The sequence below is a fragment of the Myodes glareolus genome, chromosome 4, assembly GCF_982192425.1.
Source record: "Myodes glareolus chromosome 4, mMyoGla1.1, whole genome shotgun sequence".
NCBI classification, from domain to species: domain Eukaryota; kingdom Metazoa; phylum Chordata; class Mammalia; order Rodentia; family Cricetidae; genus Myodes; species Myodes glareolus.
In genome coordinates, this window is record NC_142029.1 from 29,747,279 (window position 1) to 29,770,131 (window position 22,853).

The 22,853-nt window shown below is 35.5% G+C and overlaps 1 protein-coding gene across 1 annotated transcript in view; it reads left to right on the forward strand.

The window, feature by feature from the left end:
* Adam10 (ADAM metallopeptidase domain 10) overlaps window positions 1-22,853 on the forward strand; it is a 102,048-nt gene that overhangs the window by 42,926 nt on the left and 36,269 nt on the right. Inside the window, exons 4-6 of the mRNA XM_085689319.2 lie at window positions 2,933-3,091; window positions 18,352-18,452; window positions 21,066-21,218. Of these exons, the coding sequence (XP_085545445.1) occupies window positions 2,933-3,091; window positions 18,352-18,452; window positions 21,066-21,218 (413 nt within the window). The remainder of the gene's footprint in view (window positions 1-2,932; window positions 3,092-18,351; window positions 18,453-21,065; window positions 21,219-22,853) is intronic.

Here is a 22,853-nt window from a genome sequence, read left to right on the forward strand (position 1 = left end):
TACCATGCCCAAGACATGTAGTGAATTTTGTGGGTTTAAAAATTTTAATTAACTAAACTAGTTAATTAAATTTTTTAGTTTTCAAAACAAAACCTGAGGAAATAGAACAGATTATATAGGAAAATGGTCTTTGAAAATTAAGTCATTTATGAACCCACTTTACATGATGTTTAATAGTGAATTATATGTTGTGCCACTTCTGAAATCTGTAACTCTTTGACTCTTGGTGCTTCCAAGTGTTAAGAGTTTCCAATTGTTTTAGCCTCTTGTTTGTTTTTGAGACAATATCTTGTTATGTAGTCTAGGCTGGCCTGGAACTAGCAATCCTCATACCTCTATTTCCTAAGGGATAGGACTGCAGGCATGAACCCCCACATTCAGAATTTTTAAAAAATTTTCAATGATTTTTATAACATTCTAATTTTTCAGGGAAGAAATTAGCAGTGATTTCCAGGTTTATTTAAATATTTTTTTAAAAAGATGAAAAAAATTTGAAAAACCTAAAAGGAAACTGGTAGTAGAGATCATTTTAGCCTAAAACAATGTAATAAAATCACCTAAAAATAATTTCCCAGGCCTTTCCTTTCTAAAATCCATGTGTCTTTCCTGACACTTGTAACAAATAGCTCTCACCAATTTACAAAGTTGCTGGGAGGCACAGGCATATACTTAGCCCAACAGGAAGTTCATCTGATGGCAAAGTGCAAGACAGACAGGGAAGTCATATGGCTAAAGTAATTTAATCTTCTAGGCTATTATAACTTTCCATTAATAATTACTAAAGACAGTCCTCAATTATTGAGTTAGAGCAGTCAAAATTTTCTTCAGTAAATGAGGTTTTTTTTTTTGCCCAAAGTCATAACATTTTGAAAAATTAAATGCTTAAAGAAGAGCTTTTAATTTTTTATTTTACTAGATAAATGAGTCATTTTTATACTTACCTGTAAACTAACCCAAGTTACTAAATTTTAGTAAATTTTACTAAATTTTGCAGTCTTGTAATCATAGCCAAAGGAAAGTATTTTTTCTGGCTGTTCTTAGTGTTCTCTTACTTTCTTTATCAGTTGTCTTACTGGGCAGACTCTTCCCTCTTTGGTAGGTGATGGTCATCAAAAGTAAAAATGTAAGTGAGTTTGTAGAAAAAGATGATGTCATTTAAAATATATATGTCTTGGAGGATTAGATTTGATGGCACATACCTGTAGTTCTGGTACTCTGGAGGCATAGGCAAGAGGAGTATGAGTTCAGGACATAACATACAGTCTCAAACAAAAAACAACAAAACAAAACAAAAACAGAAAAGAAAATCTTAACAGTTTGTGATTAATTGAAAAATCAACTAATGTTAACCTGTAACTTAGAAATTGTGAGAGACTGAATCTAGGAATATTTCACATGGGTAGAGTATGTACTTAGTATGTACCAGGGCCAGATGGCCTCAGAATTACAGAAAATCCTGTGAGTTGAGTCCAATCTTGTCATTCCCTTTCCTTCCTTTTTCTTCTTTCATTTCTCTCTCTCTCCCCTCTCTCTCCCTCTCCTTCTCTCTCCCTCTCTCCCCCTTTCTCTTTCCCATTGCCCTCCCCTCCCTCCTTCCCTCTCCCTTCCTTCCCTCACTTCCTTACCCTACCCTACCTCTCCTATCCTATCTTCCTTCCCCCTCCCTTTCCTTTTTCTTCCCTTACCTCTTCTCTCTCTACTCTCTCCTCTCTCTTTCCTTTCATCGTGTCTCCTTTGCTCTTCCTCCCCTCCTTGTAATGCTTGGTTGGGATTGAGCCCAGGAAAATTTGTTTTTAGTGAAAGATAAATTTTTAAAAAATAAAATTTTGGGTTTTGTAGTTGTTGCTAATGGTGTTCAGACTTATTTCAAATCCTATCCCAGTCCCACACCAAGCTTTGATAAATTTAACTTTAAATCCCATCTTTAAAGGCATGTGTCTGTAGTCTCAGCTATTTGGGAGGTTGGGTAGAGGGAGTTTGAGGCCAACCTAAACAACATAGTCAAGATGCTATCTCTAAACAAACCAGAATGGCTGATGGTACTGTAGACATGGCTCAGAGGTAGAATGCTTGCCTAGCACATGGGAGGTCATGAATTTAGAACCCTCAGAGCAAACTGTATGCTTCTCTCTCATTTAATTTTGGTACTTAGATTTTGAGATCATATTTAAATAGAACTAAAAGTACTCCCCTTTTTGCTGTTATTTCTCTCATTAGAGAATAGTGAGATAGTATTGCCAATCTGTCCAATACCTTTTTTTAAAGACAAAGTGTCACTCATCTCCCAAGCTGACATCATTTTCAGTATGCGGTTCATTCTCATTTGACATTGCAGGTTCCTGAGCAGTGGTACTGTAGATGTGAGACACTACATCTGGCTTCGTTGTCCAGCGTTTTAAACAAGATTGTAGAAATGCTTTTGTTTTAATTACTTCTGAACTGCTTGGCTTTTTTCTATTTAAAATATATTTGTAAGATCTATAGGTGGCAACGAGACCAAAAACTGAAGTGTCAAGCTAGAAAGGTCCTTTTCACTTGTGACAAATTAGGAAAAGTTTCAAAAGGTACTTTGAGTATCTTTATTCTGTAAATACATAGTTTATTAAAGGATCTGTTTACTTTTTCAAAGTTTAAATTAATGTACTGGCTATTGAATTACTGCTGTCTGCACATCAGGTACTGTGCAAGGTGCTAGGATTTGACCATCATGACAGACATTCCACTTTCATTGTTGAGTACGTAACTGTCTGTTTTAACTACATACTGATTGCTATTCATATCTCAAATTAGCTTCATATATTTTTGTGAAAACTAATTTTCCAGTACATTTTGTACTCAGAATATTTGCAAAAAATATAAGAATGGATTTTTTTAAAAAAAAAAGGAGAATGTGCAAGTTAAAATTTCAAGAATTTGTTGCTTTTGTCAATAGGTGAAGAAGGAAGCTTTAGTCATGGGTCTGTCGTTGATGGAAGATTTGAAGGTTTCATCCAGACTCGTGGCGGCACGTTTTATATTGAGCCAGCAGAGAGATATATTAAAGACCGAATTCTGCCGTTTCACTCTGTTATTTATCATGAAGATGATATTAGTAAGTACTCACTTTTATACCAGGTGATCTGTGCAAAGGCCTAGGAATCCTCCTAACTCTGTGGAGACAAGTGTAGCCTGAGCTGTTTTCTTTCCTATACTTATTCAGGTTAAACAGCTAGAGCTTAATAAGCAGTCTTCATTTAGTAAATAAAGGTTGTATGTGGTATAGCAGCTGCCAGCACAGGCCAGGCATCTCTGTTTGAACTGTGAATCAACCAAATCAACTGGAACTGGCAATCTAAGTTCTGGTATCAGCCAGTCTACTTAATTACAACGTAACATCTATGTTTGTGGCTTGCTGAAGGAATAATAATAATGTCATATTTCTTATATCAATTTCTGTATGAATATTTGTGTAATATTATAGGATTTTTAAAATTTTTACATCCATTAAGTACTTCTTTTTAGACTCTTGAAACATTGACTTGACCAGAGCTTGGTAAGGCTCCAATCTTACCATGAATTTGTTGGGATAATTCTTTTTCTGTGTTTAAGGATAGAAAATTCATTTAGACTTTATATTTTAATTCTGTCATTTTCTATGTTTCCATGGTTATCCAATTGTGAGAATGTGCCATTAAAATAACACAGAAACATATTCCTGTAATTTCTATGCATCTTGAATACTTTTCTTTCTTTTTAATGTAGCTAGGCCAATTTTTCTAGTTTTGCATGTTTTCTTGACTTGGCAGCTTCCTCCTGGTTTCATTTTCTTTTCTACAGATAGGAATTTATTATCCATAATTCATTCTCATGCTTAGTAATATGCTGGCAAAAGTGAACTATTTTGCTTTTTTTCCTCCATTAGCTCTGACAGTTTCTGTACTTCTACTGACCAAACAGCCTGTTGATTCTGATGGGAGGACAGCCCAGGTTTACTTAGGGATGTCCTTATTGTTGTTGCTTGCTGTCTCTTGAATTTATTAAGACTGCTTGCTTGTGTTTTAGTCATCCTTATTTGATACCTTTACCCCTTCACCTCCTAGTATTCCAAGCCCTTATTATTTTTCTTTCGACCACCAAGCTACAGCCCTCCTCCATAAGTAAGAATGTAGATTCCTTTGCTTTTTTTTTTTTTTTTCTGCTGCCAGAATTTTTCTTTACTGGGCTTGTGCTTTTCCTTGAGATTTTCTAATTAATTTAGGGATTTTTTTTGTAGTTTTTATCTCCACTATTACAATGTATTGTTCTACAAATGCAGGTCCTGTGGTTTTTACTTCTTTAATATTCAAGTAACACTTATCTGTGAAGCAGAAAATTTCTAATAAAATGTTGAAATCTGTTCCCTAGCAAGTACCTTCAGACTTAAGTTAGGCCTTTCTGGGTAAGGAGGTTGGGAAGAGTGATTGGATAGGTTGCTATTCCTCCCTGTGTTACTGTGGCTGTCTTGTGTGTGTGCTTCACTCTTGCTGTCAGTGTCTTTGCTGTGTTTTTGTGCTTTTTACAACTCCTGAGATGGCTTCTCCCTCCTGTTTTCTTGCTCCTGTCAGTCTCTGGTGTTCATAGGTTCTGTGTTTTTCTCTACTTTTACCTCTTGTTATGTCTCATCATAACTTCCAAATATCTTGTTTATGTCAACATTTCTTATTAGATATCAGTAGTGGTTTTAAGATGTAGTATGTTTAAGATGATTTTGCTTTTAACTTCTCTGTTAAGTGGAAATGTACTGATGTCAAGATGTAAAAGTTTATAACATGTTTTCATCACTTTTTACAATAAAATGAATTGGTTTTGTTCTCATACAATGCATTTTAAACTTTATTCATATTAAAAACAGAATTCTTGTGGCAGGAGAGATGGTTTAGTGGATAAAAATGGTTGTAGCACAAGTGTGAAGGCTATTCTATTACCCACATAAAAGCCAGACAGGTGTAACAACAGCATCTGGGAGGTAGAGATGGAATTCCCAGAACAAGCTGGCTAGCTAGACTATCCAGAATTGGTGAGCCTCAGGTTCACCAGGAGACTTTGACTCATATATAATGTGGAGAGTGATCAGGAAGACACTCAGTATCCAGTTTTGGCTATGACACACATACCTGCACACATACGTAACCTCCCCCTACACACAGATGTGTATCACACACAGTAGAAAAACTACCTCTAGCAAGCATACCAAACAAAAATAGATAGTTGGACTTGTCTTGCAGACTGTAGTTTACTTATTCCCATTCTAGGGAATGGACATGTAATCTTACTTTTAGTTGACTCTGGGTGTTGGTGATCCCAAAAGAAGCAGCATTAGTAAGAAGGGTAGTTGTTGTTTAATGTTGTTTGACACCGTATAAAATTCTTTATGTGTGTTAATTATTTCATCCTCAGTAGCTCTGTGAGGTATAGGCAAACGTATTATTCCTACTTTATAGGTGAGGGAAGGAAGACTTGGAGTCTTATGTGACTTATGGACACCATCTTCTGTGCCATAGACCCATGGGGAGAAACTGTAAATCCTTATTATCTTTTGCTACTAGGATTTCTGGGGCTTTTCTGAAATCTGCACACCCAAAATTACACATTTGCATGTATTGCTGTGTTCGACCAGATTCTTTTCTTTTTATTGTTTTTATTGAGCTATACATTTTTCCCCTCTCTCCCATTAGACCAAATTCTATCCTCTTGCTGTTTTTTTAACTAATGAGAAAAAAGGGTATATTCTTTAATGCATGTTATTATTTCACATAATTATCTTAGTGCCAGTAATTTATTTTCACAACTGAAGTGCTATATGATTGTTTATATACTGTGGCTGTGTATAAGTGAATTTATACAAATGTTTTGATTAGAATTTAGCTATACTTTCTGAATACTGTTTTTGGACCTCTTGGTATAGATGTAAATCCATGTAGAAAATGATGTTGTTGTTCTGGAGAACATTAGGTGATGCTTTTTCAGCAGAAACACTGAGCAGTCTCTCCAGGTACTTTGATACACACCTGGGTGTGGTGCTGCTCACTATATGCAGGTACCGACTCAGGAGTCATATGCTCAGTTCTTTATTGCAGCAGTAAAACACTCTTTCCTAGTATTACAATTATGACAAGGTACAAATACTTAGTTAGTTAGATACTTAGTTCTCTGCCTGCTTATTTTGAAGAAATAAGTTTATTTTGAAGAAACAGCAAAACCACGGTCTTGTAAACTCTAATAGTAATTTTGATATGTGTTGATCTTTGGAATGCTTGACTATTTCTCTATTGGGGCCTTCCATGTACTCTGAGGCAAAGGTCTAAGTCCCTTTTTTGTTTTATTTTCATAATAATACTTAAACTCTGAATTAGAAACACCTTTTAATTAAATGTATGAAGCTATGTAGAGAATGTTTGGTTTACTCTTTCATTTAGATTTATTTATTATCTATTTTCCTGTGTATGGAATTTTGCCTGTGTCTCTTAGGAATGTAGGTGCCCCTGCTCTCAAGCTTGTGTTAACTATAGCTGTATGTACCTCTCCTTTTTCTTGTGTTTTAGTGAGAAGGCACATAATTTCATGAACTTAAGAATTAAGATACTTAAAAACTTTGTTTTACAATTCAAAGATGGAGACTTCATTCATGTAGAAGGTTTGTTTGTGGAGGCTTCAGTATGTTGCTTTTAATACCTTTAAAATATCAGTTAGAAGTCAGATGTGATGACACGCCATGCCTGTCATCTCAGCAAATGCTAGATGGAGGCAGGAGAATCAGAATTCAAAGTCATCTTCAGCAAGTGCAAAACCAGCCCACGCTACATGAAAATATGTCTCAAACATCAAGCAAACAATCTGGACAGTGAATAAACAGAAATTAGTTAATTCCATATATGTTTTTGAAATTGTTGGCACAACTGAGTTTTGTTGGTTATTATGCTTTCCTGGTCTTTCGTGTCACCATGAGATGGTGGTATCAGTGGGAAAAAAAATTGAATTGGGGATTACTAGCACTATTAATATTTTATGATGTCAGATTGTAATGTCACTTTTATAACACAAATTTCTGAAGATTACCTTTAAAGTATTCTACTAGCCATACGTAGGGCTAGTGTGGAGTTTGGAAATCTTGCATATATTGAATTGTGACAAGCTAAGATAGACAAGTGATGGGAAATAGTGATGTTGGATCTTTGTGAGCAAGGGTATTAGTTATCTTTCTACTACATGATAATTTATAGCTTTTCTTTTGTATTGGTTTTAAATACTGAACATAGGCACAATAAAAGTATTTGGAACAAATATAAAATATTAGAGAATGTTTTTATTTTTCAAAATATTTTGTGCGTTGAGGTACACACGATTCTAGGCAGGTGTGATAGTGTTAGCTGTCACCTCAAGTTAGATAGATGGAGGTGCTTTTTCGTTGTGTTTGTCCCCACCCCCAGTTTACCTGGGGGGGGGAATATAAATTTCTCCAACCGTTTTACAGGTGGAAAAATTGATAAAGCCAGAAAGAAATGGCAGTTATTTTAAAAACTATAGTTAATTAGAAATCTAATTCAGTTAAAAATTAGATCAAAAGAAGCCAAGGGTATGAGGAACATCTGCAATATCAACACATAGGTGATGCGAATTCTGAAGATTCCAATTTTGAAGTCCAGCCTGTTTTTCATAGGGAGTTCTGGCTAGCCAGGGCAACAGAACTACACCCTTTCTTTAAAAAAAAAAAAAAAAAAGAAAAGAAAAAAATAAAAAATAAAACAAACAAATTACAACACACAAGCAAAAATTAGATTTAAAAAGGCTTATTCAGTCAGAAACTATAGAAGTAGAACTTGTTGAGAAAATTTTAGATCAAGACCTTTTCTGATTTGTTACCATATATGTCTATATGTATTTATACCTTTAATTATAAAATGAAGTATAGCTGTAATGATCTATAATGCATCATTTCAGAAGCATAAGATGGTTTAAAAACATCAAAGATCTGTCATAAAACAACTCTAGGAATTGACATTGATTTTTTTCTTCTGTGAACTGTTTCACTATTCTATTTTACAGTATTTATTTTACAAAAGAAATAAATTAGCTGGCCTGGTGGCTCATATCTGTTGCCTAGCATTTAGGAGACTGAGGCAGGAGAGTTGTGAATTTGAGACTAGACTGGATTACTTATTGAGTTCCAAGATAGCCTGAGCTTTATAACAAGACCCCCGTCTTGAATAAATAAATATCAACAAGACGAGCAGAAATTAACTTATTGTACAATCTAGATATTATATTTGGGTATAATTTCTAGTGTAGTTTTCAGTACAATGTGGTGAAATGTTTGTGAACATTTGATTTGGTAGTAAGAAGACTGAATTCAAAAAATCTTCAAATGTTACAATTGTTCATTTTAAAAATCAGTGTTTTCTTTTGGAGTAGTGACAAGAAAGTTAATGCAGCTCTGGGAAATAGTAGCACACATAGGTTTAAGCATTCTGGAAGAGCAGGTGCCTTATGTGTTTTGGGCAAGTTCTCCTGGATCCCATTTTGAATGTGTCTTTTGTAGTAGTCTGTAAAAACAGAAATTTAAAAAATACTTTTTGGAGAAGTCATTTAGAAATGGTAGACAATTCCTAGTCGTTGGTAGCATGAAAACCAGCAGGAGGCTATTGAAGAGGTGCTTTGTTGTTTTGTTTTTTTAAATATATGTCTGCATGATAGATGCCTTTGAGAAAGAGACATAGAAACCAGTTGATGAATGGAAAAATTAAATTCAGCTATATTGGTTTAGGAATGTAAACCAGGAAATACTGTCTTAAAAAATACATCTTGAAGGTGAATTCTCACTTAGTGAAAGAATGTGCACCAGGTGTGATGACGTAAACCTTTAGTCCCAGCACTTGGGAGGCAGAGACCGGTGGCCCCTTCTCCGAGTTCGAGGCCAGCCTGGTTCACAGAGCGAGTTCCAGGACGACCAGTGCTGTTACACAGAAGAAAAAGAAATCCTGTCTCAAAAAATAAAATAAAAATCTAATACTGTAACTTAATGAGAGTGGAATAAACCCAGGAATCCTTAGTTGAATTTAGTTTCCTGGGGTTTGTGACATTGCATTTGAACCATAAGACTAGAGGTCTTTTCTAGACTGCCAGAGAAAGAGTCTGTGATTACAGAAACTGTTACCGGCTTGTAACAATATTTCTTTTTACTTGTTTGGGAACTTGAGAAAAGAAAAGAAAAAAAAACCAAAACAAAAAAACCCATGAGCCAAATATTGGCTTTGTCTTAGAGGCATCCACTTACTGCTGTGGACAGGTGTGTTATCCCAAGAAGCAAAGATGGACATAATGTGTTTCAGTTGTCAGTTTTACAATTCACAGGTTCTCTGTTAGTTTTGTACTGCTACTTCAGATTTTTTTTTAAAACTTTTAGAGGAAGGATTTAGTTTGTATTTGTTCTGGAGTTCAGTAAATGGTTTGTTTGTTCAGTTACTTTGGGCCTCTGGTGGCAACAGTGAATGTAACATGGTGGGGAGTCTGTGAATACTGTTCACCGTATGCCCTCTGGGAATCCCGAGAGACAGTGACAGGAAAGGCCTTGGATGGTACTTCTTCAGTGCTTGCTTTTAGTGACCTAATTCCTGCTAGGTTTTTTCCATTGCCTTTGAGCATAATAGTTGGCCAGGCCTTCAGCAAATACTCCTTTAGCAAGTTTAATGATTACTTTATTTCTTAATTTACATTATTTGAATGGCTGATCTTCTCCTTAGGTTGTGGTATACAGTGGTGGATACAGCAAAGTTCCATCCTTTTAAAGTCTACAGTCTAGTGATTCTGTTTATAATTGGTTACAGTACAACAGCATTTTCCCTGTTGTTCTGATTCCCACAAACCCCCGCCTGTCAACCCTAACCCTTTGTTCCAAAAGCCAGAGTAAGGAAGAACGTGCTTGAGTTGGCTCTCTCACCTATTTCCTGGGAGATGAGTGACATGTGCTGCTCTTTCCACCTTCCCCATGTTTCCTAAACTGGGAGTGGGGTTGGTGAGAAAAGGGGCCATGTCCATTGGAATTGAAGAGAAGCATTTGGAGTCCTTCCCTACCTTCACATTCTTCATCCTTTCTTTTCTTGGTTCTTGCTATTTGGGAAACTTTGGAATAAATGGAAATTTGTAGTTAAGGAACATGTCCCATGATATGGCAATAGTTTTCATATAATTATCTGTCTGTGGAGTTATTGTATTTAAATTCAGTTCATATTAAGGATTGCATTATTTAATTGGATTTGTTGATCAATAGCTTATTACCAGATTTTAGAACTGCTTTGTCTATTCGAGAGCTATGGTGAAGACCCTAGACCTTAATTAACTAACTACATAGAGGTGCTGATGTGGATGTTTTGTGGCTCGTGGTGTGGGCCAGATAACTCAAACTGTAAATATCCTGCCTTAGCAGAGTGGATAATTGAAAGTCAACTACTTACTTCCTCTTTAAGGTGGTGCCTTAGTGTATGTGTCTATGTGTTATTTATATTTGTGTTTCCTACAACAAAACAAAAGCAAGCGGTTTGTATGCTGAGGAACTGGAGAGAGGGCAGGAGCTCTAAAGCCATCTTTGTTTTAAACTGGCTAATGTTCTCCGCTCATTGCTCATTCTTTTGAAAGAATCGCTGTTTGGCCTTTTCAGGGAACCGCAGTGCATCCTATGATTTTTGCATCTCAATGGGGGCTTATTCATTAGTTGGAACAAAGGCTTTTTCTAGAAATGAGGATTATATTGTTAGTAATTTTAGAGAGAAAATGTCATTGTCCGTTTTTTGTAGTTAATGTGGTGGCCAGGGAAAATAGTCTCTTAGAAATTTTAGAAGTATACAGAAAAATTTTTGTGCTTGGCCTTTGTCCTTTTCCTGTCATGAAAATTTTGTGCTGACAGAATTTGAAATATATAACAGTGTTTTGTTGCAGAATTTGAAATATATAATAGTGTCTTGTTGCTTGGAATTTTACTTTTACCCTAAAAAGATTTCAAAATAATTTATGTCTTTATCTTACATAAAATATAACTTACAGAGCCGGGTGATAGTGGTGCACACCTTTAATCCCAGCACTCGAGAGGCAGAGACAGGTGGATTTCTGTGAGTTCGAGGCCAGCCTCGTCTACCTGAGCTAGTTCCAGGGCAACTAGGGGTGTTACACAGAGAAGCCATATCTCAAAAAAACCAACCAACCAAACAAACAAACAAAAAATGAATATATATATATAGTACAAAGATGATGGGGCGTGGTCGATCGATAATTAAACTTTAACCAGACTAGCTTAATATAAAAGATATATCTTTAATAAGCAGAATAAAAGAAAACTTACACCAGAGTCCCAAGGATCCGAGTGCAGGTCCCAAGAGAGGGTGGGGAAGCGCACCCACCAGGTTTATAGGTAAATTTTTGCCTTAGGGCAACATGCCCCACGGACAGAATGTGATTGGCTGAACTCCTCTATCACAAAGAGATAAAACACTAACTGTATAAACAATTTTATTTTAAAATTACAGTTTATTAAATATATCTTTATTGTTTTTCATTTTATATACACTGATAACAGTAGGAAGTTTTAGCCTTTTGACATTTAAACATTAGAACAGTTACAGGTTTTCCCATTGATTATTGAAGTCACTTCCAGAGTTCAAGAAGTTTGCAGGATCCGTTTTATGGTCTGTACAAAATAAGATTCTGCCTCTTGCTAACTGTATGCTAGTGAAACTGAAAACAGATTTCAGAATAGATTGGAGGTTCCAGGCTGTGTTGGGAAGTTAAAGTTATGGCTACAGGTTATGACTTTTGAATGAGAATAGTCTTTGTTACCAGGGGTATAGGTAAAGAATTGAATTTAAAAGAAATTTGGTTGGGAGTCAAGGGAGTAGGGTAGGGACAAAGAAGTTACAGGTGAGTGCAGTAAGTAATTATCTTTGGTGATATATAAAAGAAATATGCAGGAGGAAACTCTCCTGTGAGAGTTCACAGGATGGTAGGTGTTGGTTTGTTAAAAAGAGTTTATTGTTTTTGAATGACTCATGGGTCTAGAGGGATTGTCTAGACAGGCAATGGTGGACAGAAGATAGGATACTGAAAGTTGAGGTTGTAAAGGGGTTGGTTATCAGTCATGAGAAAGTTCAAAAGTAGGAATGTGGACTAGAGAAAAGATCTATATATTCCAGAGAGATCATCACATGGATGTTGTAGTTTCAGAGAATTATAATGAGTGATGGAAGTAAGAGTGAATCAAGATCTTAGAAGAAATAAAGGGACGTGACTTTGAGGGCTGAAGAGGCCACAGGAGTCTGCACACACACACACACACACACACACACACACACACACACACACACATAAACATATATATTACATATACATGCATACACATATGCATATATATATATATAAATATATATATAATCTAACAGCTATTTTTTTCTTTTAACTAATCCAAGGCAGAAAGTGGTATGTAGCCCTGAGTGCTTATTGAAATGGGGAGGGGGCAGATGATTTTCTTTCTAACAATAGGTTGCCCTTAACTCCATGATACAGGTAAAGATGCTCTTGACCTTTGCCAGATGATGGACTTTAGAGTAGTTGTTTTTATAAAAACATACTCTTTTGACTATAGATAGTTGTAATCTTTTCACAGTGATGTAGTAGCAAGGCAGTTTTATAGTAATTCTAGGCTGCCTTTTCACTCAAGCATGACAGACAACCTATTGGATATTGGTTCTATTAAGTTTCTACTGACTTCCCCTCAATTCCTGCTGGTGATAGCCCATATAGGCAGTCTGGTATACTCTGAACACTGGTACATATTTGATTACTATATGAAGACTGGGAACTCCCTCTAATATCAAGTATATGTATTGTATACAGTGTTACAAATAGATGTGTTTATGTATGTAAATGTATTAACTCATCTTTTATCAATAGAGAAGAAGGTAAAATGCTCAGTAGATATTATTTGTTAGATTATTTTAGAATTAATGATGAAACATCTAGTTTGCATCCATAACAATGTTTTGATGATAACCAGTGCTAATCATAATCTCAGCTGTCACAGTCTCAGACTGAAATATCCCCAAAGATCAAAATCCTTAAAGTATAAAATAGCAAAAATTATATAAACGAGGCATAGTAATGTATAACAAGTAGTCCTAAGGAGGTTAAGTGAGAGGAGTCCAGTTCAAATGTTTGTGGCTAGCCTGTGCAATAATGGCCAGGCCCTGCCATTTCAGTCCAAAACCTCACCATTCCAAAATATTAAAATCCCAAATGTTGATGTTTAAAAGATGAAATCTCCAAAACAAAATTTTTCGTGTGTGTGTAACACAAATAATAAAAACCCAGGGACAGATATTGGGGTTAAAGCTGAAGATTAGAAAAACAAAGCAGTCAACCACTAGAGAGACCTTTTACCTCTACCAGATCTTTAGACCAATAGGGTGAGACCCTATCTCCATGAATCCTCAGACTCCACACTCCAAAGAGTTCCTGTCTCTTCCCCTTTATATTCCTCTCTCTGCCCAACCATATTGCTCCTCTGTTCACCTCCCTAGTGCTGGGATTAAAGGTGTGTGACTCCCAAACACTAGCTTTAAAGGTGTGAGCCACCACCAGCTGGATCTATTTCTGGATTGATATTGTAGCCCAGGGTAGCCTTGAATTTACAGAGATCCATCTGTCTCTGTCTCCCAAATCCTGGGATTAAAGGTGTATGACACCACTCCCTGGCTTCTGATAGCTTAGCTTTGATTCTGATCATAAGACAAGCTTTATTTATTAAAATACGGATAAAATATCACTGTGTCTGTCTGTGTGTGTGTGTGTGTGTGTGTGTGTGTGTGGTCTATAGGGAGCTATGTGTGAGGAGTAGACAAATTTTAGGGAAGTGATGACTTGCCATGTGGCAATCACAAAAGTTTCACTTAATTGTTTTCCAGGTGTGATGGCTCATGCTTGTAATCCTGGCACTCAACAGGGTGAGGCGAGGAGGAGGATCTAAGTTTGAGACCAGCCTGAAGTACATAGTCAGTTTTAAATCAGCTTGAACTACATAGGAAAACCCTGCCTAAAACTAAACAAAACAAAACAAAAAAACAAAACGAAAAACCAAGGCTTTTTTTTTTTTGTCTGCATTTGTATTTCTTTTAGCTGATGAGATCACCAGAGTTTTAAATGAATTAACAACAGTGTTGTTACTAGACTGGTTTGAAAATAATTATGTGCAGTGTAGGATAAGAGAGCATTTGTTCTACAGTGTTGCATTTTGAACCATGAGGATATCATGTACCAGTTTTGTGGTCTCTATATGAGTGTGTGCAGAATGGATTTTCCAGACCAAAGATTGCTGGGGAGATGACTCACTCATTTAAAGTGCTTGCTATACAAGCATAACATTTGAGTGGATCCCTAGCATGCATGTTATGGTAGCTTGAATGTAATTGGTCCCCATAAGCTCATAGGGAATAGCACTACTAGATGTTGTAGCCTTGATGAAGTAGATGTGGCCTTATTTGAATAAGTGTGACACTGTGGGGGCAGACTTTGAGGTCTCCTATGCTCAAGCAACATCTAGTTCAGATCAGCACTTAAGAGGCAGAGACAGGCAGATCTCTGTGAGTTGGCCAGCTTTCTTTATCTAGCAAGTTCTAGGCCAGCCAGAGCTACATGTTGATATCTTATCTCAAAACTAATAAAATTCCATAGCATTTACTTATGTGTAACCATTGTGTGTCTGTATATATACATCATCACACTAACCTCATTTAGTGAAGAATTTCTGCATTTGTGAATGATAAATTTCTTTTGAGAACTTGACTATTTGAGTAATAATGGCATACATAGTGTTGTCCTGTTGTGGTTTGATTAATCTAATCAGAAGATTCACTTTGTATGGGATGCTTTGGATTCTGAAGCTGTATAACAGTTGGCAAGCATAGATATGAATTTTTTATATATTCTGCCTATTGGCATACTTCTCTATAAATGTAATTAATTTGCTTAGCATTCTTGGACTAGTGGTTGTTGTTAGTAATCCAGAATGCCCTGAGTACAGTAGTTAGTATTTGCAGATGTATTTTATTACCTTGCTTTATTGTGAAAAATGGCCTGTTTAATGTTCTTTCATGTTTTTAAGTGCTTCTCTTTTAAAAGTATAAATAAATGCCTTAAGGAATTTTTTAGTTATTTTAGTGGTGCGTGCTCACATGTGCGCATGTGTGTATGTGCATGCAGTGTACATGTGTATACATGCATATGTTATTCATTCATTTTTACTTATTTACCTACTTTATTCATTTGTTCATTTATTTATTTTTGAGGCAGAGTCCAGAGTCTCTTATGGGTATGGAATTTACCAAGTAGGCCAGGCTGACTGGCTAGCATGTAGGGATCATTTTTTATTCAAACCATGGCATCATTCTGCTGTTACCAGGCTGGAGTCTATCAGCCATTCAAAAAAGAAGCCCAGGGAGGATCATGGCTAGTTACTTCAACTAGAACTTGGTTGTGTGTGATGCTTTACGTGAAGGGAAGCTACAAAGTTCAGTCTGCATACATTAGCTCAGGATATTGAGGAATAGTTTGGTCAATAACTTTCAAATTGCTTTTGTCAAAAAATAATATTTTAATTATTTATTAAGTTTAGTATTATTTTATCAAGCAAGTATTGCTTTTTCAAGAAGAATATTTAATTTTAATAGTAGTTTTTAAAAGTCTGACTAAGTTAATATGGTAGTATAAAAGGGTCTTTGAGAAATATATATTTTGTTGAACAGATCATTATTACCCAACTCTGGTATATACTTTTTAAATGGTGTGTGTTGTTGAGGTATAAAGGAAGGGGCTAAATATGGGAGACATTTAGGGAATATTATTGTGAAACTTGCTGCAAGTGATTTAATCACAGGGGTTGTCTTTGAAACTCCTAATTTTGGTAGTCACTTATTTGGGAGTAATGGTATCTATGTGCTTTTATATCTGTCCTTTTATTGTCTGAGTGTGTGAGAGAGAAGTTTTGAATGTGTCTGAGGGTGAGGGGGGGGGATGTAGCAGTTTTAGAAACTTCATAATTAAAACTATAAGCCCAACTCTTTGGAGGAAAGTGCCTAATTTAGTTCATTAAGAATGGTATCAAATGTTGAATATTTTTCTTCATTAAACTTATATTAGCCTAAGGTAAATGTTAAAATGAGATCTTATTAACTTAAATATTGACAGTCTTAGAAATTTATATAGAAGCATTATACACAGATTCACAAACAAAAATAAGAACATGACATACTTATCAAATAATAATTGCTCATCATACTGGAACAGGAATTTAAAAATTTAAAATCACAGTTTATATGGCAAACCATTTTGTTTTTAGATCTTTGGTTTTTCAATTGCTTCTGTGGTTACTGGCTGTCATAGTTACTTTTCTTTTATTGTGAAGATACCATGACCAAGGCAGCTTATGGAAGAAAGAGATTGTTAGGGGCTTGCAGTTTGAAGGTGAGTCCATGACTGTGATGGCAGGGAGCATGACAGCAGACAGGCAGGCATGTCTAGAGCAATAGTTGAGTGCTTACATGTTGAGACAACAACCACAAGGCAGAGAGAGCTAATTGGAGATGGCATAGGCTTTTGAAACCTAAAGCACCATAGTGACACACTTCCTCCAATAAGGCCACACACACCTCCTAATCCTTTCCAAATAGTTCTACCAATTGGGGACCAAACATTCAAACATAAGAACCTGTGGGAGCCATGTTTGTCCAAACAACCACATGAACTAAGTCCGCAGCAGAATCCATCATCTTCTACATTGTTATCTTGTGAGAAATAGAATAATCTTTTCTTTGCTTAAACTTTTTAATATTGTAATTACATCATTTCTCCCTTCCCTTTCCTGCCTCCAAACCTTCCCATATACTACTCTTTGCTCTTGAAAGTCATGACCTCTCTTTTCATTAATTGTTATCTCATGCATATAAATATACGTTCCTAAATATAACCTGCTCAATCTGTATTGTGTTACTTTTATATATGTTTTCAGGACAGATCATTTGATATTGGATAACCAACTTGTAGTGATATTTTGTTTGTATTTTACCAAATAAAGCTTGCCTAAAGATCACTAGAAGCCATGTGGTGGTGACTCACACCTTTAATCCCAGTTTTTCAGAGTCCCGTGCCTTTAATCCCAGCACTAGGAAGGTGTAGACAGGAAGGAATATCATTGGACACAGAGATGAAGATCTCCAATTAGCTCTCTCTGCCCTTCTATTCTCCCTCTCCCCATCTTGGCAATGGTTGCGTTTTACTTTCCTGGTTTCTACAGTTACTGCTGAGGCTTTTCAGTGCATACTGTCTCCTACCTATATCTTGGCATCTTATTTTGTCAATTCTCTTATTAATTGTGGTTATTGAATTGGATTGTAAAATGTGTTCATAAACTAAGGAGAATCTTAAACAGAAAGAAGTTTGTAGATTATTGAGAAAGTAGAATAAACATTTAAATGACTCACTTAAATTACATAGTTTATTTGAAAACAAAACCAGATTTAGCTGAGGATAAATTAATACATGAAGGGAGAACAAATGATAAAATAGTTATCAGTTTGTGTAGCATTTGAATTCTACATGGGATAAATTTAAAATCAATCTACTTTTTTCATGCCATAGAATATTTATGGAGAACACTTTATCTGAGGCCAGTTAGTATTCATAGAAGGACTTCAAACCAAAGATAGTCTTATATTGGCCTTACTGTGTTCAAATTGGGGGAATTTGTACATTTGTAGTGTAGGAAATTTAAAGTACTGAAGGGAAAGTTATAAATAACAAAACGAGGTAAGTTGCAATTTTAAGATGCTCTGTTTATCTAACATGGGGAAATTATGTCCAAAATAAAGAGTGGTTATTGTTCTGTTTTTGAATTCAGAAGTTGTCCACAGATAAAAAGCTAGAACCAGGAATCCAAGTCCCTAGAACAGTGCTTTTCTCATGAATGTTCACTAAACATGACCTTCATTAATTATGATACTCAGTTTTTAAAATTTATTTCTATTTGGTGTGCATGTTGCCTGCATGTGTGTCTGTGCACCACATCTGTGCCTGGTATCCACAGAGGCCAGAAAAAGACATTAGATCTCCTGGAACTGGAAGAACACAGTTGTGAGCCTGCATGTGGGTACTGGGAATTGAACCAAGGTCTTCTGGAAGAGCAGTAGATGCTCTTAACCACTGCACCATCTTTCCAGTTCCAAATTAGGATAGTTAATTTTTAATTGATAAGATGTTGTCTCTATCTAAACATGTAACAATGATATTTCTTCTCTGCTTTAGACTACCCCCATAAATACGGCCCACAGGGGGGCTGTGCAGATCACTCTGTCTTTGAAAGGATGAGGAAGTACCAAATGACTGGAGTAGAGGAAGGAACACAGGTAAGGATTTCAGCATTTGTTAAAGTTAAGACATGGAAATATACTTGGGCAAGTGTTTCTTCTTTTCACAGATATGTTCTAGGTGTTATTAAATGTTTATACCACTGTTGTGAAATATTTATACTCATTTAATGTTCAAAAAGGCCATGCACATAATTTAGCAGTAGTAAGGAGGTAGTGCTGATCGCTCTTTTTAAAACTGAGTCTTGAGTCTTTGGACAAACCAAGATGATTTCTCACCCTAAATAAAAGCTCAGTGCTGTTGACATTTTAATTGCACATTGATCTTTTCTTTTTATAGTCATAAACGGTCTATGCTATTTTATCATGCCCCTAAATTTTTACACCATTTAAGTGTCCAAGCAAAGGCTAGATAAACACTCCAGGAGAATAACAGACTTTTAAGAATATGTGCAACTGCCCATGGTTGTGAGCACCATGCTGGAGTTCCAGTACTTGGGAGACTGAAGCAGGATGAAAATGTAGTTAATGTGTTCTCAAGTTCTTAAATTTTCTGTGAATTTTAAAAGTATATTTGGTTTTATTAAGTAAATTATTATATAGTTACTAAGTTAACTTCTTCCTCTAAAGATAAAAATCTAGAAAGGTGGAAAGGAAAAATATACAAGAGATCAAAATTTCAAACTCTAATCAGTGTTATATATACTTTCTTAATATTGAAGTAGATTTCAGGTAAGAAAGCATTAGAAAAATAAATATATTTTTAAAGAATTTTGTTCTCTTTTGTTATAATGTTATACTATAACTTCAACATATATAAAGCCGTGCCTGCATCTGTAGCTCACTTGTTAGATACTGGTTTCCTAGCACTTGGGAGAATAGGCAAGATATGAATTTCAAGATTGTCTTCAGCTCCATTTTGAGTTTAAGACCAGTTTTGCTACATGAGGTTTTGTCTCTGAACAGAATAATACAGCTAAAATTGGCTAAACCGGAAGGAGCAGTAAAAAGACCATATGACAGAGATTTCAGTTCACTTCTTAAGGAATAGTTGGATAAAGAATAAAGCCCAAGAAAGATATGGAAATTCTGAATTAAATGATTAATAAATTTGACCACTTAATTTATGTTAATTCCTCTACTTGGGAATCTCCTTCATACTTAAGACTTACTTAGTTTAAATTTTTCTTCAAAAAATATTTTCATTTTGGAGCATTCAGGTTTTTCTCCTGAAGTTTTTTTTTTAAACCTATATGCAAATTTAAAATGTAGCTGAGATTAATATTCAAATCCTGTAATTGTAAATGCATCTTTAAAATGTAGCTGAGTTTAACATTCAAATCCTTTATGTATGAAGTAGCATGATTATAAGTATGAACTGTATAACACAAACTTGTGCATATGAAGTACTTTTCAGTCGTTTTCAAGATAAGCAGACTGACATCATCTAGAAACCACCTAAATGAAAGTCTCCTGAGGAAATTAGTAGTAAAGGCATGCTTCCTCCAAGTGTACTATTTAGGACTGTAGCTTTTAATAGTATTGATTTCTCCCTCCCCCATGGCTGGAAATTGAATTCAGGGCTTGTTCATGCTAGGCAAGCACTGTACCACTGAGCTATATCACTAACCCAGTAGAATTTGGTTTTACCCATAATAACACTTAAAATTCTTTTTTAAAATTGTGTGTTTTATGATATAGGCTCTATATTATAGATATATAGAGAGAATGAAATTATTATAGTAAAGCAAATTAACATATTCGTTATCTCACTGTTACTCCTTTTTTGTGGAACATAATATAGCATTTATAGTTTATGTAAATTAACAGGAAATTGTCCAGGGAGTAGAAAAATATAAATTGTTAATGTAAATTTGGAGTTGTGGATTAAAATTTAATTCAGATTCTATGCAACTATCAAATTAGGTTTAAAATGATGTTTTTGATGTCGTAAACTTTTTTGAGTGTTTGAATTCAACAGTAGTGGTAATTCGTTAAAGAAATACTTTCTGCTAAAGCTATTAGGTGATAATAATATAGTGCAAAACACACACAATGAGGTTCCTTTTCAAAAACTTCTAGTGGTTGAAGTAATAGTGATGAGTTGTGGACAGAAATTAAACAAATAATAAATATAAGGTTGTCCTGAATAAGGAAGATAGATAAATGATTCTGTGATATGTGTAATATTGCAAAATATAAGTGACATGTTTGTACATATTAATTGGGTTAATGCATACATACCTTTAGTGTGTGTGTGTGTGTGTGTGTTTGTGTGTTTGTGAGATGATCAGAGTCATCATTATTTCCATCTCCTTGGATTTTACTACTTTGTGTGTGTGTGTTTCCTAATTCTTTTCTCCATTTCTTTTGTTTGGCAGTTTGCCATTAGCTGTAGTACAGAGTGGTCGCTCTACTTAGCCATACAACACCAGATCATGGCAATCCCCCTTTAAGTTTTGGTGTCCACTAGCTACCCCTCACATTCCTGGCTTCCTTTCTAACTTCTAATGGCCCCTGTTACACTAATGGCTTTAGAAATAGTTGCAATATTACATAGTCACATGATATGAAATTGTCTTGCATATGTGTTCTAAACTATAAAACTATAATTGTGAAACAAGCTAATTATCAGAAATGACCCACATACAGGCACGTCAAGAGGAGCATGCTGCTAGTAGTGGTCCCGAGCTCCTGAGGAAAAAGCGCACAACTCAGGCTGAAAGAAATACTTGTCAGCTCTATATCCAGACAGACCACCTGTTCTTTAAATACTATGGAACACGAGAAGCTGTGATTGCCCAGGTACTTAAAGTTGCTCACTGTGTTATGAGTTCTCCTATTGTTTTCTTAAATAAAAGCTAAAGAAAGTATATAGTTTCAGTTGTGCCATGGGAAGTCTGTAAACTAAGTGCAAAGAACATGGGAAGACCAGTTTAGGTTTTTTACTGCAGAAGATAAAGGAAATAATTTCTTAAATTTGCTGATGACACTGAAACTTAGGCTTTTGTTTTTCTTTGTTTTGTTTTGATAGGAAAGTGTTTGGACTTGGGGCTGGCCTCATGCATGGTAGACAAGTATGAAACTTACCTTTGAAAACAATTTCATTTTATTTTTAATTTGAAAGAAAAAAACCAGGAACTTTTCCAATGAGTAGTGTATAATTTCTGTTTTGTATCTCGTTGTACTTACTTAGCGTTTTCCTAGTAAAATTATTTATAGCTGTCCTCCACCTTTCTCTCTGAGAACAAGGGTGGCTTGAGTTCTCTTTATGCTGAGACTGTCCTTGAAGTCATGATAATCCTTTTGTTTCAGTCTTCTAAGTGTCCTGGGATTACAGGTTTGTCTATCACACCAACTATGGTAATGTCTATTAACCCTTATGAAAATAGAAATGTTTTGAGGGTATCCTTTAAAATGTCTTTTTATGTTAAAGATACCAAGAGAAAGTTTGTTAAATTTATGCTTGACTCAAAGATTTGTGTCTGAGAAGGTGGAGGTACTGTGGTATAAATGATGATTCCATTTTGGTGGTGGGAATAGACAGGGTTTTAAGAAAACCTGAAAAGCGGAAAAAATACAATAGACTATAGTTTAGGGATAAAAGAAAAATGGGGAGCAATAAGAACATTCAAAGAGCAGGAAACAGCTTTATAGATCAACTGTGTAAACTGAGAGGGACATGGATATTCTTAAATGTCCACAGTACTAAGGATTGAGGTCATGAAGAAAAGTGACTCTTTAAGGAGGAGTCACCATTTGAGGAAGGTAGAGATGGTTAAAGATGGCAAAGAGGGAGGAACTCTTTGTGAAGCCGGCGATATGCTCATGTCTAGAGAACTACCTGAATCACTGCAGATGAGAGTGGAGCACAAGCAGTAAGAAAACTGGACAGGCATTGGGAGCCAACCCTTCAGCCCTGCCTTACTGTTCTTATCAGCGTAGACTGCTTTTGAAATGTTCTTATTAATGCTACTTCTTTGCCATTTTCTGTGCCTTGCCAATAAGTTTTGAACGTGTATGTATATATTTACACTTAAGCAGTAGCCAGGGTGCTGTTTTATAGATGAGTTGGAAGGTTGCATGCAGAGTGGTCTGAGCCAGGGCTTAGGTGGGAGTCAACTAAGTAAACAAATACCTCTTGAGATCATTCATTAAATTTATTTCCTTTTAGGATTTAAATTCCCTTTTAAAATTCAGATTATTTACCTCCTATATACCTCATTATAGTAAACCTTTGTTAATTTATAGGGATCTTCTCCATATCATTTGCCTGTTTATCCCTGGCCCCTGAAGCTGTGCCTATTACATAGAAAGTAATCAACAAATCTCTGGAATTTGTGCCAGTGCAGCAACAGAAGGACTATTGTCGAGAAAGGAATGCATGCCCTGATATTGTTAGATTCTTATAGAAGTGTTTGAGTCTTAAGGACAAATAAA